General features: G+C 40.4%; 6 protein-coding genes across 6 annotated transcripts; 4 read left to right on the forward strand and 2 right to left on the reverse strand.

The window, feature by feature from the left end:
- Positions 1 to 810: 810 nt before the first annotated feature.
- APP1 (phosphatidate phosphatase APP1) lies at positions 811 to 2,628 on the forward strand (the record flags this gene model as incomplete). The annotated part of the gene is made up of 1 exon (XM_003646886.1): positions 811 to 2,628. One exon carries the CDS (start codon positions 811 to 813, stop codon positions 2,626 to 2,628), a length of 1,818 nt encoding a protein of 605 aa, XP_003646934.1.
- Positions 2,629 to 2,838: 210 nt separating this feature from the next.
- Positions 2,839 to 3,864, reverse strand: TMA46 (translation machinery-associated protein TMA46; the record flags this gene model as incomplete). Its single annotated transcript, XM_003646887.1, has 1 exon — positions 2,839 to 3,864. The coding sequence occupies one exon, from the start codon at positions 3,862 to 3,864 to the stop codon at positions 2,839 to 2,841; it is 1,026 nt and encodes a 341-aa protein (XP_003646935.1).
- A 500-nt stretch (positions 3,865 to 4,364) lies between these two features.
- Positions 4,365 to 5,981, forward strand: PTC5 (type 2C protein phosphatase PTC5; the record flags this gene model as incomplete). The annotated part of the gene is made up of 1 exon (XM_003646888.1): positions 4,365 to 5,981. The coding sequence occupies one exon, from the start codon at positions 4,365 to 4,367 to the stop codon at positions 5,979 to 5,981; it is 1,617 nt and encodes a 538-aa protein (XP_003646936.1).
- Positions 5,982 to 6,310: 329 nt separating this feature from the next.
- VPS21 (Rab family GTPase VPS21) lies at positions 6,311 to 6,940 on the forward strand (the record flags this gene model as incomplete). Its single annotated transcript, XM_003646889.1, has 1 exon — positions 6,311 to 6,940. The coding sequence occupies one exon, from the start codon at positions 6,311 to 6,313 to the stop codon at positions 6,938 to 6,940; it is 630 nt and encodes a 209-aa protein (XP_003646937.1).
- Positions 6,941 to 7,463: 523 nt separating this feature from the next.
- On the reverse strand, positions 7,464 to 9,518 carry YVC1 (Yvc1p; the record flags this gene model as incomplete). Its single annotated transcript, XM_003646890.1, has 1 exon — positions 7,464 to 9,518. The coding sequence occupies one exon, from the start codon at positions 9,516 to 9,518 to the stop codon at positions 7,464 to 7,466; it is 2,055 nt and encodes a 684-aa protein (XP_003646938.1).
- Positions 9,519 to 10,071: 553 nt separating this feature from the next.
- Positions 10,072 to 13,686, forward strand: NST1 (Nst1p; the record flags this gene model as incomplete). The annotated part of the gene is made up of 1 exon (XM_003646891.1): positions 10,072 to 13,686. The coding sequence occupies one exon, from the start codon at positions 10,072 to 10,074 to the stop codon at positions 13,684 to 13,686; it is 3,615 nt and encodes a 1,204-aa protein (XP_003646939.1).
- Between the last annotated feature and the right edge of the window lie 797 nt (positions 13,687 to 14,483).

The following is a 14,483-nucleotide window of genomic DNA, read 5'->3' on the forward strand; positions in this document are numbered from 1 at the left end:
CAGAATTCTCAAACCTATAACTCTCTAACGATGTCGGTAATATCCGAAGCAACTACTACCCGTCTTACCAGTATAGTCTGCTATCTGTATAAATACCACCACTTTATATATCACTCAGTCATCTTCCCCGTACCTTTGTTCCGAGTATATATACCAAGCTGAAGAGCGATTTTCGTTATCTTTTCCTGCTTTCACTAGCATTCCATAAAAGCGTACAGATAATCAGTCTGTCAGGACAACTTTGAATTCCAACGACACTAGATTTCCTTCTTACTTCTAACCCCCATTACCACGCATCTAACCAAACACCAATTGATACTTAAGCTGCTAGTAAAGGTCCATTACCATTCAATATAATACTTAGGTTGTATGTAAATGTAGCGAATTGATCGTTCCATATTATCTTTAGTAAACTCAGTATTTGTTTCGTTCACTATAACAATAGGTTCATGCAGACGTTCAGAATAATACAAAAGTGAATCAGAAAGTTAAAGTCAACAAAAGCCATCATTCAAGATAAAATATCAAAAGGAAATTAGGAAAAGATAAAGAGCTATAAGCTATTGGGAAATTGGTATTGTAACTAAGGAGTTTAATATTGGTTTGGTTGTTGAATATTGTAAGAATAGGTTGGATTAGTACTTTTATAGCGAGTAGCTCACAATAATTAGCCACATATTAATTTGATTAGACGAGGATAAATAGTCTGCCGTTTTGTTGAAAGGGTCGCATAAAAAAGCAGTTTACTCATTTTATAAGAGGCTGAGGGGTAATAGGACTACTGCGAGGCAGCGTTTACGGCAATCTGTAATGTGGTCTAATGGGGAAAATGGTGTTGGTAGTGGGAGAAGGCAACGTTTGATGAATATGGTGAAAACAACCAAGGATGTGTATATTCCTGCGGTGCATAATTCACTTACACAGGCAAAGAATTCTTTGCGTAGCTATTACAATGGTTATGATGATAGTAGAGAGTTGTGTGTTCAACAGGATAAGTTAATACCGAATTTTGATGAGAGGGAACTACATCTTCTTTGTTATCCATCTTATACACGAATTGGAAATGATAGTAGGTATGTCACGCAGGTCCGTGGCATGGTATATACTGAGGGCCAAATGGGCAGGAGAAACAGGCTTATTATGTCGATTTGTAGGCAATTCATCAAGCCAACAGCGACTGTTGAAACTGAGAAGGAGTTGGAGAGGGTATTCAATGATGACACCACTAGTCCATCCGCTAGATATACGTTGCAGTCGACTTCAACAGTCAATAGCATTGCTTCATCGTCATCGTCATCGTCATTCACAGCGGTTTCTGCTTCTACCACCACTAGTCAACAAGGACAGGAAGAAGTGCTACGTGAGCGTATTTCTGGGTTTTTGAACAAATCTATCCCTAACGTTCCCATTGTTGTCAACCTCATTGATAATGCAGGAAATCAAGAAACTGTGCACACCAATACGGATAATTATGGACAATTCCAGGTGCACACAGATACTAAATTTTTGCCAAGAGTTATTAAGTGTACAGTGGATTTTGATATCCCTATATCTACTTGGTTTGATACAAATTTAATTGAGGATTCGGGTATAGGTGTTATTAGTGATATTGATGACACAATAAAGCATACTGGTGTTGTAGGTGATAAAAGGTCTCTATTTTGCAATGTTTTTGTGAATTCATTGAATTCCTGGTTAATCCCAGGTATGTCATTGTGGTACAACACTATGAGAGATGTTGAATGTGTGGATTTCTTCTACGTTTCAAACTCTCCGTACCAGATATATCCTACTTTAAGACAGTACATCTCAAATGAATATCCAATTGGCCCTCTATTTTTAAAACAGTACTCGGGTAACCTACTTAGCAGTTTAATGACATCCACCGCTAAGATAAAGCTACCATCTATCGTTCAAATTTGTGCTGACTTCCCTAATAAAAAATTTGTACTGATAGGGGATTCTGGAGAAGAAGACTTAGAGGCTTATATAGCCACTGCAAGGGACTTTCCAAAGCAAATAATAGGCATTTATATTCGTTGTTGTAAGGACTCTATGAGTGATGATCCCACAAGAGATTGGAAGGTAATGGAGGAATTAAATGCAATTATTTCAGATAAGTACTTATCTGTTATACAAAGAAGACAGGCGATCATGAAAAAGAAGCAGTCCTGCCCTCCTGTGCCGCCTAAAAAGGTACGTTTATCTCCAGCCGTTGAAGAAGAAATAAAAAAGTCCAGAACTTTCAGAAACTACGCTATGTCGCCTGTTTCATCTCAAATATCGTATTTAAGTCGGTCCCCACGATATGGTAGTTTAGGAACAATTCCAATTTCACCAAATAAGCCACCCCCATTGCCTCCCAGAAATCGTACCATGTCCTCCCCCCAATTCGATTCTGATATCGATGATCTGTTTACGATGCCTTCTACTCAAAACGACTACGGTATGTACTCAGTGTATTTTGACCGCAAGGCTGATGAATGGAAGGAAAGAGTTTTAAGAGCTATCAATATTTTACAGGAACAAAATGTTGAAGCTCGATTCATGTTTTTTAAGGAACCTTCTATATGCATTGAAGATAGCATGTCTCAAATTAGGAGTACAAAAATGAAAAGAGCGAATTGATTCACTCACCCTTTGAAATAGAAACTATTACTATGTTGAATTATAATGTAATATCTCATACTAAAACAAATGGGCAGATTTTTACAATTGTCAAGTATATACATACATATATATATATATATGTGTGTGTGTGTGTGTGTGCGTGCGTTTAGATAAAAGAATGGATGATATAACTGAAAACCACCATTTCTGATGAGTTATATGAGCCGCTTATGCAGTGATTAACGAGTTTGAAGATCCATCGGCATTCTTTTTAATGTCAAACGTTGGATTCTTACCATCACCATAATCTTTAATACCGTCAGACTGAGTCTCCTGTAATGCCTCAGTAAATTGCGACAGGTCCCAAGCTGAACCCTTGGAAATGTCCATCTCTTCAACATCTGCGAACTTTTTGTCTTCAACATATTTCTTTAAAACGTATTCCCGACCAGTGAGCTTTCTTTTCTCGTCCTTTTCCTTTTCAGCGTTGATCCTCTCAATGGTGTGTTTCTCTTTCCACTCCGCAAATTTCTTGATAGTTATAGGGGTGAGATTGGACTTATCCAATTTCTCCCTTTCGGTTTCGATGAATTCCTCAAGCGTAATTTTTGGCTGGTTCTCTAAAGTCTCCCTTTCCAACCTTTTCTGCTCTTTGGTCTTCAGAACAAACCCTTCCGGTAATGCATGCTTATACATACATTTATCACCGTCGTTAGGACAAATCCAAAACCAACCATATTTGCCATTTTCTACAGCCTCGATAAAGTATTTGCAAACCTTATCAGTGGTAGTTCTTGGGTTACCATGTTTGGACGATATAACTTTCCGTAACTTTTCCTCATCCCATTTATCCATAGTATCACCCTCCTTTTCCGCTCTGGCATCCTGGTACAGGTCCTTCTTCTCCATCCTACGGCCAACATTTAAATCATGAGAGAATCTACAACGAGCTCCCTTGTTACAGTTCCCCAGCTTAAATAGAGCACAAAGGACCGTCTTAGCATCAACACCAGCTTTAATTTTCTGGTCAACAGGATTGAATAACGCACGTCTCTCTGCCTCCGCAGCCTCCTTCAACTTCTTTTGCTCTAGTTTTTTCCGCTTTAAATCATCCTTCATAGGATCGCTCTGAGCTTGCACCTGCTTGATGTACTTCTGCACTTTCGTTGATTTATTCTTATTCTTCATCCCAAACGTCTTGTCGACATTATCCTTCTTCTTCTTAGGCTCATTCTGAGTTCTTTTAGGCGGCATCTTTCTATACTCGCTAGTACTTGTCGCACAATGCAAAAAATAACCCCTGTAACTGCTAATATCTATTCCACTAGCCTATTATTAATCTTTATTAATAACTTTAACCATGATGAGTTCAACACTATATTACCATCCATCGGTTAAAACTTCCAATTGAAAATTGAATTGTCATTCTGGGCACGTGATCAATTGAAGAAGCAATTAAGGAACTCTAAAGCACAAACCATCCTTCATTCCAAATACCAATAACAACCAAGACGGCATTGCACTTCAAAAGACTGAGCTGAGCTTGTATATACAAAATCTGCACGAAATTGAAACTGGCTGTTTTGAGCTTCGTTTTTAATCACTCGACGAGAACGACCCAGATTCCTCCTGTTACTAAGCTGCTGCCCTTTTCTGTCCCCCGGAAATAACTGAACAAACTTCGTTTAAACCTTCAGAAAGACGAAAGCTGATCTAAGGCCACAGAGAACAAGACCAGGATACCTCCCATACCCATGCCACCACAGTTCATCCCATGGACAAGGGCAGCCAGGACGTTATCAAGATGTCTTTCCAAGAGGAACTTTTCGAAGCTGTTAGCTCGGCGAACAATTCATCTTAATAACTGGGATAAACCGATGAAGTTAGACAGAGAATTAAAGTTCGCTATCATTGGGGGTACGTTAGTACTGACGTATTCTTATATGTCGAACTATCTATCTTCCGATACTATAAAGGGCATAAAGCAATTCAGTACGACGAGTAAGCCGTTGACAACCTCCGGGATTAAAGATAACGGAGCTCGCGAGAACACTGTATTCCTGTTAACAGAAAATGAAGTCAACTCTCGACTTCGCAGTTTGGAGGAATCATATTTCGTGGATCGCTGTAAAGGTGTTTTAAGGTATGATGTTTCACAGTTGCCGTCTAATAATCCGATCGAGGATAGTCGGATAGAACAGATTATCACTTTGCCAAATGAGCAGATGCAATCACAAGAAGATTTATACTTTTTTGGTATTTTCGATGGTCACGGTGGGCCATACACCTCAGCAAAACTATCTAGAGATTTGGTACCTTATATAGCCTATCAACTTGGGCAGGTATATGCACAAGGTAATGAGAACCTTACCTCAGAAGCCATTGATGAAGCAATAACACAAGGGTTTTTGCAATTGGACAAAGATATTGTAGAAACCGCATTGGGAAATTTCTTTGAGAAACCATCAAAGGAAAATCTTATTGAAGCCTTGCCTGCTGTGTCTGGTGCATGTAGTTTATTGGCAATGTACGACTCAAATAACTGCAGCCTAAAAGTCGCGCTAGCGGGCGATTCTCGTGCTTTACTTGGCAAGGTAGATGAGAGCGGATCCTGGACTGTGCAGTCTCTAACCACCGATCAAACAGCCGACAATCCAGCCGAAGTACAACGTATCAACTCAGAACACCCCAACGAACCCAATTGTGTCCGCAACGGCAGAGTCTTGGGTTCATTGCAACCCTCCCGTGCTTTTGGCGACTACCGTTACAAAGTTACAGAATTGGCCGGCAAAACTGTTTATGACTTGCCAGACCATCTCAAGATCTACTTCCGCAAAGAACCCAAAGGTCTCCTAACCCCTCCTTATGTCACCGCAAAACCAGAAATTACCACTGCCCAAATAGACCGCAACACAAGGTTCATGGTAATGGCCTCCGATGGCCTCTTCGAGCTTCTAACAAACGAAGAAATCGCCGGCCTAGTTATAAAGTGGATGGAAGCACATCCCGTTAAAAAAGGCTTCAACACCTTGAAGCCATCTACAAAGGGTAAAATCCCCCAGGTTCAAGACCTCACCGTCGACAAAGAATTTCAAAGACCCGCCTTCAGATACAAAAACTCAAAAGAATCCTCCTCCGAATACTTACTAGAAGATAACAACGTCTCCACCCACTTGATCAGAAATGCCCTCAGCGGTGGAGGCGACAAGAGATACGTATCAACTCTAATCAGTATCCCTCCCCCAAAAAGCAGAAGTTACAGAGATGATCTAACTGTCACTGTCGTCTTCTTCGGAGATGACCCTAACCCAGTACATGAACAACTAACCATCAACAAAAATGCAACTACATCAATTACACCAAAGCTATAATATATTTAATCCACCCATCCCCACCCATCCCACACTATATTTATATCATCATATGTATTCACTGCCCGTCTATTATTTAACTGTGTACCTGACGCCGGTAGGGTAACGCTTTCTCAGTTTTGTCGATCTTGACCTTGACAGCCCGCCCGCAACCCCTTGAATTCATCTGATTTTAAATATCAATAGCTTTTTGAATTTGTAAAGGCTTCTTTTCTTATATTCTGTAAGTTGTTTGCAAACACCAAGGTATAGTAGGAAGGATATAGGATTTGTTAATTCGAAGTTCAAGGAGTAGTTATATTTGTGGATTCAAAGAAGAATTTCGAGAGATGAATTCGAACGTGGCATCTATTAAGCTCGTCCTTTTGGGTGAAGCAGCAGTTGGCAAGTCTTCGATTGTTTTGAGATTTGTATCGAATGATTTTTCTGAGAATAAGGAGCCTACTATTGGGGCAGCTTTCCTCACTCAGAGGGTTAATATGGGGAACCAAACTATCAAGTTTGAAATTTGGGATACGGCTGGACAAGAGAGATTTGCATCATTGGCGCCTATGTACTATAGGAATGCTCAGGCAGCGCTAGTCGTTTACGATATCACGAAACCGCAGTCATTTATTAAGGCACGTCATTGGGTGAAGGAGTTACACGAGCAAGCTAGTAAGAGTATAATTATAGCTTTGGTGGGGAACAAGTTAGATTTGCTGGAATCGGATGAGGAAAGGAAGGTGGCTCGTGAGGAGGCGGAAAGTCTTGCGCAAGAGGAAGGGCTTTTGTTTTTTGAGACCAGTGCCAAGACTGGGGATAATGTAAATGAGGTTTTCTTGGGTATAGGTGAGAAGATACCATTAAAACAGCAAGAAGTGCAAAATGGGAATGGAGCTAGTGTGAACGAAGTCAGTCGAGTCGATTTGAATGTAGCAGGTTCTTCAGGTGCAAATTCCAGTGGCTGTAACTGTTAGATGGGATGCGTATTAATTGTCATTCTTGTTTGATTACCACCTATTAAATAAAAAAGTAAAAATAATCCGAGATCCGAAGCTAGATGTTGGCGAAGTTCCACATATACCTTTTCAGTAGTATTTAGTATTAGTATTAGTATATATATTTTTTGAACCATGTAATCCTCTGTCGTATTTATATAAAGGAGTCGCTGAAGCAAGATGGATTCTGCGTCGTGTGAAGTTGGTTTTCCATTTCAAAATAGTGCACGAGTTGGCTCATTTGGCAATAAACATGATCCTATGATACCAGGAATATTTGGAACAAATGGATGGGGCAATTTTATATATTGCGGTTTGCACTTTTATCAAGAACTACTTGTTCTTTCAGTGTGTAGTATCAGGCTTATATGTGCAGGGCCAGCGAAAACAAAGGATTTGGTGATATAATGATATAATTCCTCATGCTAACTTTTAAACGATACATACATATATAAATATAAATTGGGTTTGCAAAAACATAGGGGCGAAAAGAGGCAATTAACTAGCCTCTATTATTTTTTAATTCGCTTACTAAATCAGTCAAATCCTTTACCATTTTGGTTAACTCATCGACTTTCTGGGATGTTTCTTTATGTTCGTCATTCAGTTTCTTATAAAGTCCGTAAGACGTCCATCCAAGGCCAGTTTGAAAACCCTCTTTTACAGGTTGCGCTGCACTGCGTACTTTCTTGAACCAAGTCTTGGGCACCGGAAACTTGGGATCAAGTTGTTCTGCTTCTCTCTGTAACTTTAATGCCAATTGGTTTTTCTTATTAGTGGCCTTGATACCACCCTCTGTAGTCTCAGAGAACGGTAAGCTCTCGTCTTCCACAAAGCCATCAGTTAGGTCCCATGCAACATCAATTTCGTTGGCATCATCGGGCAGCTTCTTCAATCTATTGTAAGTGACTCTTTTGGCTTCACGAACCTCTTTAACTGCGATCCAGGCAAGTATTGGGAAATATAAAATGATCAAGACATAATGACTAAGAAGCTTTGCTCTAGAGCGGGACAGTCTCCACAAGATGGGAGATAAAGCCAACTCAATTAGATTGAAAGGAGGGACATAAACACGTTCATCGGGAGCCCTGATATACCGCAGCGTTTTTTGAGCCATTAATGTCAAGTATTCATCAGTACTGTTCTGTGTAACATTCTGGTATGCAGTGCTATACAACGCTACTAGAATATTCAGCAATATCACGGAGACAATGAAATGATACGAATAGTATAGTATAGCTGCGTATGGTGGAGCAAAGTTCTCATACAAGTCGAAACCTCCACCTCCTAGAACAGTAATCACTAGATTTGAGAGAATTGGTCCAGTTATTTCACGACGTCCATCTGAAGAATCCAATCCTAAAAATCCCTGCAGAAATCCGATCAGAATCAGAATAAGCAAGAAGAAAAAGATCACCGATTCTTTCATCATATGTTTCATAACAACTAATAATGCACCAACAAATCTTTCAGATTCCAAATTCAACAGTAATCTAGACCATACTAGGGGTGCAGCACATGACAGTGTTCTGTAAGATATCATATCCCAATACTGCGCCTGATGGATATTAAGCGCTGGAGAAACACTAACTATTCGCAAAACAATTGATAAGGATATAACTGTATACATTGTGTCATTGTAAACATTCCAAAACCCTAAGTAATTCCATCCCACATGATACAGTTTCGATGCTTCGTCAGCTACGTACCCAGTTGTGAAGAAACAGAATAATAACTCCCAATTATCAAGCGGCGCAACGTTTTCGGAATCTTTACTGTTTACGATCTTGGTGTAAAGCATCAAATAAATTATTGAAAAGATAATTTGTAACCAATTCTGATAGATTGGACTTCTTATCCTATCCGGAGTAAAATGCTTCTTGAATTCTACAGAGGCTACAGTGTCACTCAAAATAAAAGTTTCGGGATTATACTCATTTTGAACAATCCATCCTCGCCATAGCCACTTTAGACACCGCTGATATCCGCAAGAGCCTATGATCATAGTACAGTGCATGTCTAGAGCAAGCTCTAGAGCACTAATTGGGTTTAAATCAACATCATTTTCGTTGATCGAATACCGCCTTAGTAACATCTCCATGAACAAGTAATTTAAATCCGTGTTCTCCTTTCTAGCAATGATCAACTTACACAATTGCTGAGTTGCCGTTGCCCTTAAATTGTACAGCTCAACATTATGCAGCTCAGACTCCGCCAAAGAACAGTACCACGAGTACACCCTCAGTAAACAGAAGATTAGCACCGACTGATATTTCCGTTGAGATAAGCTGTCTTCCAGATCTCCCCCACATGCGTCAAACGCCAAACTAATCACTTTAGCATTCAGAATAGGTGAGTGCTCGCAGATCACTTCATCAACGTCGTACGTGATAGGCACTGTCTTGTCGACTAGAAACTTCAGATTTAGGGCTATCCGCAATATCTGTCTAGGACTGGGCCCACTATTCTGTCCCGCATTCCCCGGGTCGTCCCAATATTCTACCCTGGCCCTTGGCAAAATATCACTTAACCCTGTCTCTGCCTGTCCCCCACACATACTGCAAGATTCCTTACTGACTTCCCGTAACTTCTATACCGAACAAAAACTCCGAGCCGCCTCCAACCTAAAAACTCTAGCGTCTTTGTATATATATAGCCCGGTTCCCCTATCTTCAATTGACACATTTATTATCCCGGAGACGGAAATAAAAAAATTAGAGATATATCGCCAAAATCCTATCCACGCAAAATTTCACTCGAGCAACTCGATAAGTAGAACCAGCAGAGTGCTGCAAGATCATCAATCATCCGAATAGTCCTTGCTCTTATTCTGTATGCAGCCTGTACCTACGTGGCAATGCATCTGCATGTGTATCTGCTCACGCACGACCGCGCGGCTGAATACTGTTGTATCCGGGTAACATCCTCTAATTTGCTTACCCTGACTTCAACAAATTGTTTCTTTCCAAATTGGCGAACTACTGTTGGTATTTGAAGTTTAATAAAAACCAAAAAACTGGGTATTTTAATTTATTACAATTCAGCTTGCTATATATAGGTAGTAAGATCAAGGAGGCAGGCATTCTAAGGTAATAATATCATCTCATTATATGGCAATAGATATTCCTACAACTATTAGTGGTCGAGACGTAGAGTTCACTTACGAAATGCCTTGTTCATCGAAAAAAAGTAAGAAGAAGAAGACCAAGGCGTCTTCGAAGGTATTGGTATCAGGAAATAGTATTGGTAGATTAGAGAATGTGAATGAGAGTATAATACAGAAAGCGCACGCAGAAATTCATGATAGTGATGCAGATTATCCGACTTCTAGAGTTATTAGAAGAGCGGCGAATGGAGATGTAATTGTTGAATCGTTACAACCAGATAACGCCACTGCTCAGCAGCAGCCGCAGCAGCCGCATGTTGTAGATGAGGTTCAGCAGCGACTTCAAAAGATCAAGCAGGAGCAGGGTAAGCATGATGCTATTTCTAGTAAATTGGTGGATCATTGGGAGTCTCTGGGGTCTGATGAAAAGAAAAGGATTCTAAGCATAAGTAAAGATGAAGTTTTTAACGTTACTAGAAGTTACCAATGGCTACATAATTGTAACTGTACGATGTGTGGACGTCGCAGTGTATCTTTAGATCAGGAACTTGATTCGATTTATACCGAGTTATATGAGGCGGCGAAGCAGAATGATCCCAGTACAGATTTTGTTCTATTCCATTTAAATTTAATAAAGGAGTTGCAGCGTGGATCAACCAATGAATCAGATCAGGAGGTTCCAGTACAATCACGTGGCAAGAATTATCTAGATAATATTAGAGATGAAGCTGTGAAGTATTGTATAGCCAATAATGAGGTAGAGAAACTTAAAGATGAGGTGATGCGGTTCAAGCGTAATAGACAAAAGCGAGAAGCTGAACTGGAGGTAAGGCAGCAATTGGAACACCAGGATCATCATGAGCATCAGAATCACCAGGATATACCGCCTTTGGAGCCTCCACAGGCTGCTGTTAAGGAATCATTACTTCCAGATACCTCTAGTAATGTAACACCTGATGACGATATAACAGATGACGAGCTGAAGGAGCAGTATATGAAGTTTGCCAAAACTTTTGTCTCTTCGCATCCTAAAATAGCGCAAGAATATGTGAATAGGATGATGATGTATCCCGATATGAGGGCACTGACTGAAGATTTAATGAAGAACAATGGTCAAGATTTTGTGAAAGCTATGGAAGCGTTTGTCTCGTCACAGCAAGATAAAGAAGATGCAGTACCTGCGGTAGCAGATAATACTCAAGTTACTGTAGAGGAGTTCCAAGTAATACAACGACGGCTTATGGAAAAGGCCGTTTGGAATTTTTCCCAGAAGATGCAAGACCCTGATTGGAAGGGTTCGGATGAGAATTCAGAGATTTTTGAAAATGTGGACATTGATGAACTAAGGAAACTGATGAAGCACAAACAACTTTTAGCTGGTGAGACGATTGCTGATCAGGCATTGAAGAAATTGAAAGATAATATACCGAAGAATACAGCTTTGACGTCGCCGCCACCACCGCCACCACCACCGCAGGATCTTCCTGATGATTCGGAGTATGACGATGAGGGAAATTACTCTGATAGCTACGATGATTACGACGGCGAATCACCATATGAAGATGAGGAATATAATGAAGAAGAGCCAGATGGCACCCTCGATGATAATACTCACAAACACCATCACCACCATCACCATCATCACCATCACCATCATCGAACAGATGATGAGGAAGCAGTTGATTACGATAGCGATATTGATCAACAAGGAAGGTTAGAGGAAGGACGTGGATTGATTCAAATTGCAATTACAAAGCTACTCCAGCAGAGATTGCTCGCTTCATATGAGGAGAAACGTGCCGAAAGAAATCGAGAGAGGCTGTTACTCGAGCTAGAAGCTGAGGAACAGCAGAAGAAGGAAAAGGAAGAGAAGAAGCAGAAGAAGAGAGAAAAGGAAAAGGAAAAAAAGAGGCAGATGCAGTTGGCAAGAGAGGAAGAGAAACGAAAAAGAGAGGAGGAGCAGGTACGTCTGAAGTTAGAAGCGGAAGCTCGTGAAATGCAACGGAGAGAAACCCAAAGGAAGAAAGTTGAAGAAGCCAAAAGGAAGAAGGATCTTGAAGCACGGAGACGTTTGGAGGACCAACGACGTCGTGAGGAAGAGCAAGAACGCCAGAGGAAACTTAAGGAAGAAATAAAACGGAAGCGAGAAGAAGAGCGCAAACAAAGAGACGAAGAGCAAAGACAGAAGAAAATTCAAAAAGAGTTGAAAAAACAACAATCTGTAGAAGATGAGAAGTTGGTTGATCATAATAGCACAGCAGGATTCGATAATGTACTTAATGGGGGTCAAGATCCACAACAGCGACAATTTTCTTCACCTGTAGAGGCAGTTCCTTATGGTTTAGGAGTGTCGAGTATGAATGAACCTTTGGAAGACAAAAGCCTTAATGAGGATATTTTTAACATGATTAACAAGGCTACTTCAAAGTCCAACACATCCTCTCCATCACATTTGAATACTTTACTTACTAGACGTGTGTCTAGAAAATCTGTAGCTAACTCCCCAACATTGAGAGTTTCGAGTTCTACACAATCCTCTTTGCAACCACAGTTGGGATTTTCTGTTGGCGCTTCAGATTCTATTGGCTTTACACCGCCGTCAGGAGCTCAAAAGGTAATGACATATCCGCCTGGTCTTTCACAGAAATCGATGACGGCCTCATGGGACAACGTAACCAATTTTTTCCAACAATCCCAAACCTCGGTAGATCAAACACAACAAAATCCTCATCAACAGCCGCGCAAACTAGAACAAGTGCAACCACCCATCATTCCGGGACAGCACAGAGCCAGTTACTCTACATTTCCCTCAGCAGGAGATGCTGATGGAACTTTCAAGGAGTTGAATAATCTGACAACGTTTTTATCTCAGACAAGATTACAAGATAGTGTAAAGAACTCATCCATATCCCCAACTTCCTCCACTCTACCTATATCAGACGCCACGGTGTATAGTAACAGCCTATGGAGCCATGAACAATCTACCATTGGTAATATTATTCCCAGCCACGTCACTGCCACCACCTCTGCTCGTCCCTCACTAAACACACGCAGATCCATTTGGGACAACGACACTACATCTATAAGTGCTAACCATTCCACCGAGTTATGGGGTAGCGCGTCTTCCAATTCTACTTCTATTGCCCCACCAACTACCGTTGCCACATCCTCTACATCTGTACAATTGTCTTCATTATCAGATACGATATTCAAATCGTATTCAATGATATCTAACAATGGAGGGTATGTTCCTCTTGATCAGCTATATCAAACCTGCATCAATTACTTACCCGAAAAGAGCAAATTCCAATACCCACAGTTTGTGGGGCAATTGTTAGGTATGAGAAGCTCTCATGAATGTGAATTGATAACTAATGAAACGGGTACAATAACTCATTGCCGAATGACTATACCCCAAGTGCAATCAGCATTATATACATCTAGTGTAGCAGGTGCTAACGGATTGCCTAATTTACCTCTACTTGCAGCGCAACCGGGTTCTACAACTCCTGGCACTCCGAAAAGATCGCTCGGACATGCTTCGGCTATTCATTCGAATTTCTTTGATTTTAATCAACAATTTGCAAATTCCTCGAGAGCAAGTAATTTATGGGGATAAAGTATGGGCACCCTATTTTCCATCACTGGTAGTGATATAATATTCTTTGTCCTTTCAACTATCTTTATTTAGTTCCGTATCCTGGAGCAAACGAACTTTTTTTTAGGTGATATTTTATGAAGGCGAAATGACCTTATATCATTAACACGTATGCCCCTCCGTTATACATAACATACAGTCGACACCTTGTGTGTTTGCTATATTCCATCTGTGGCAGATCAACAGTCTTTTAGCACTAGATGTAATTAATTGACACTATTATTTAAACAACAACCATGAATATCAGTAAGTTGCCAGCCCATACCTCATACCCCCCTCATATTGCGAGGGACAATTGGTACTTGCCTGTCTACTATTCCCCATTATACAAAATCTTGCATTTTGATATGCTTTGTGTTATATAAAACTATAGAAATTCCATAGGCGCTGATCGATAAACCCCCCTTGTCATTGGGTGGTTCTGGCCTCTCCAAGTCGCTATAAGACTTCAGCTGAAACATTAATACTGCATATTACAACTAATACGCAGTATTAGCGTTAGAACTACCATTTACACTTTCGGCAAAGCCTCTCAAAACATAAAATACCATGACGTGGTGTTGGCTTTTCCAAGTTGCCGCTTTTTCTGAGAAGAAGTCGCAGGTTCTAAAAAAGGAAAGCCTTTAATATCCAAGAACAAACAGCTTAGAACCATTCCATTTTTACTTCTTAAAACTAGTTGAGGTTGTTCATAGAAAGCTAAATGTAGACACAGATCCAATTTTCCACTGCTTGAAGCGCCATTATTTTGATATCTT

The sequence above is a fragment of the Eremothecium cymbalariae genome, chromosome 5 (genome assembly GCF_000235365.1).
Source record: "Eremothecium cymbalariae DBVPG#7215 chromosome 5, complete sequence".
In the NCBI taxonomy this organism is placed as follows: Eukaryota; Fungi; Ascomycota; class Saccharomycetes; order Saccharomycetales; family Saccharomycetaceae; genus Eremothecium; species Eremothecium cymbalariae.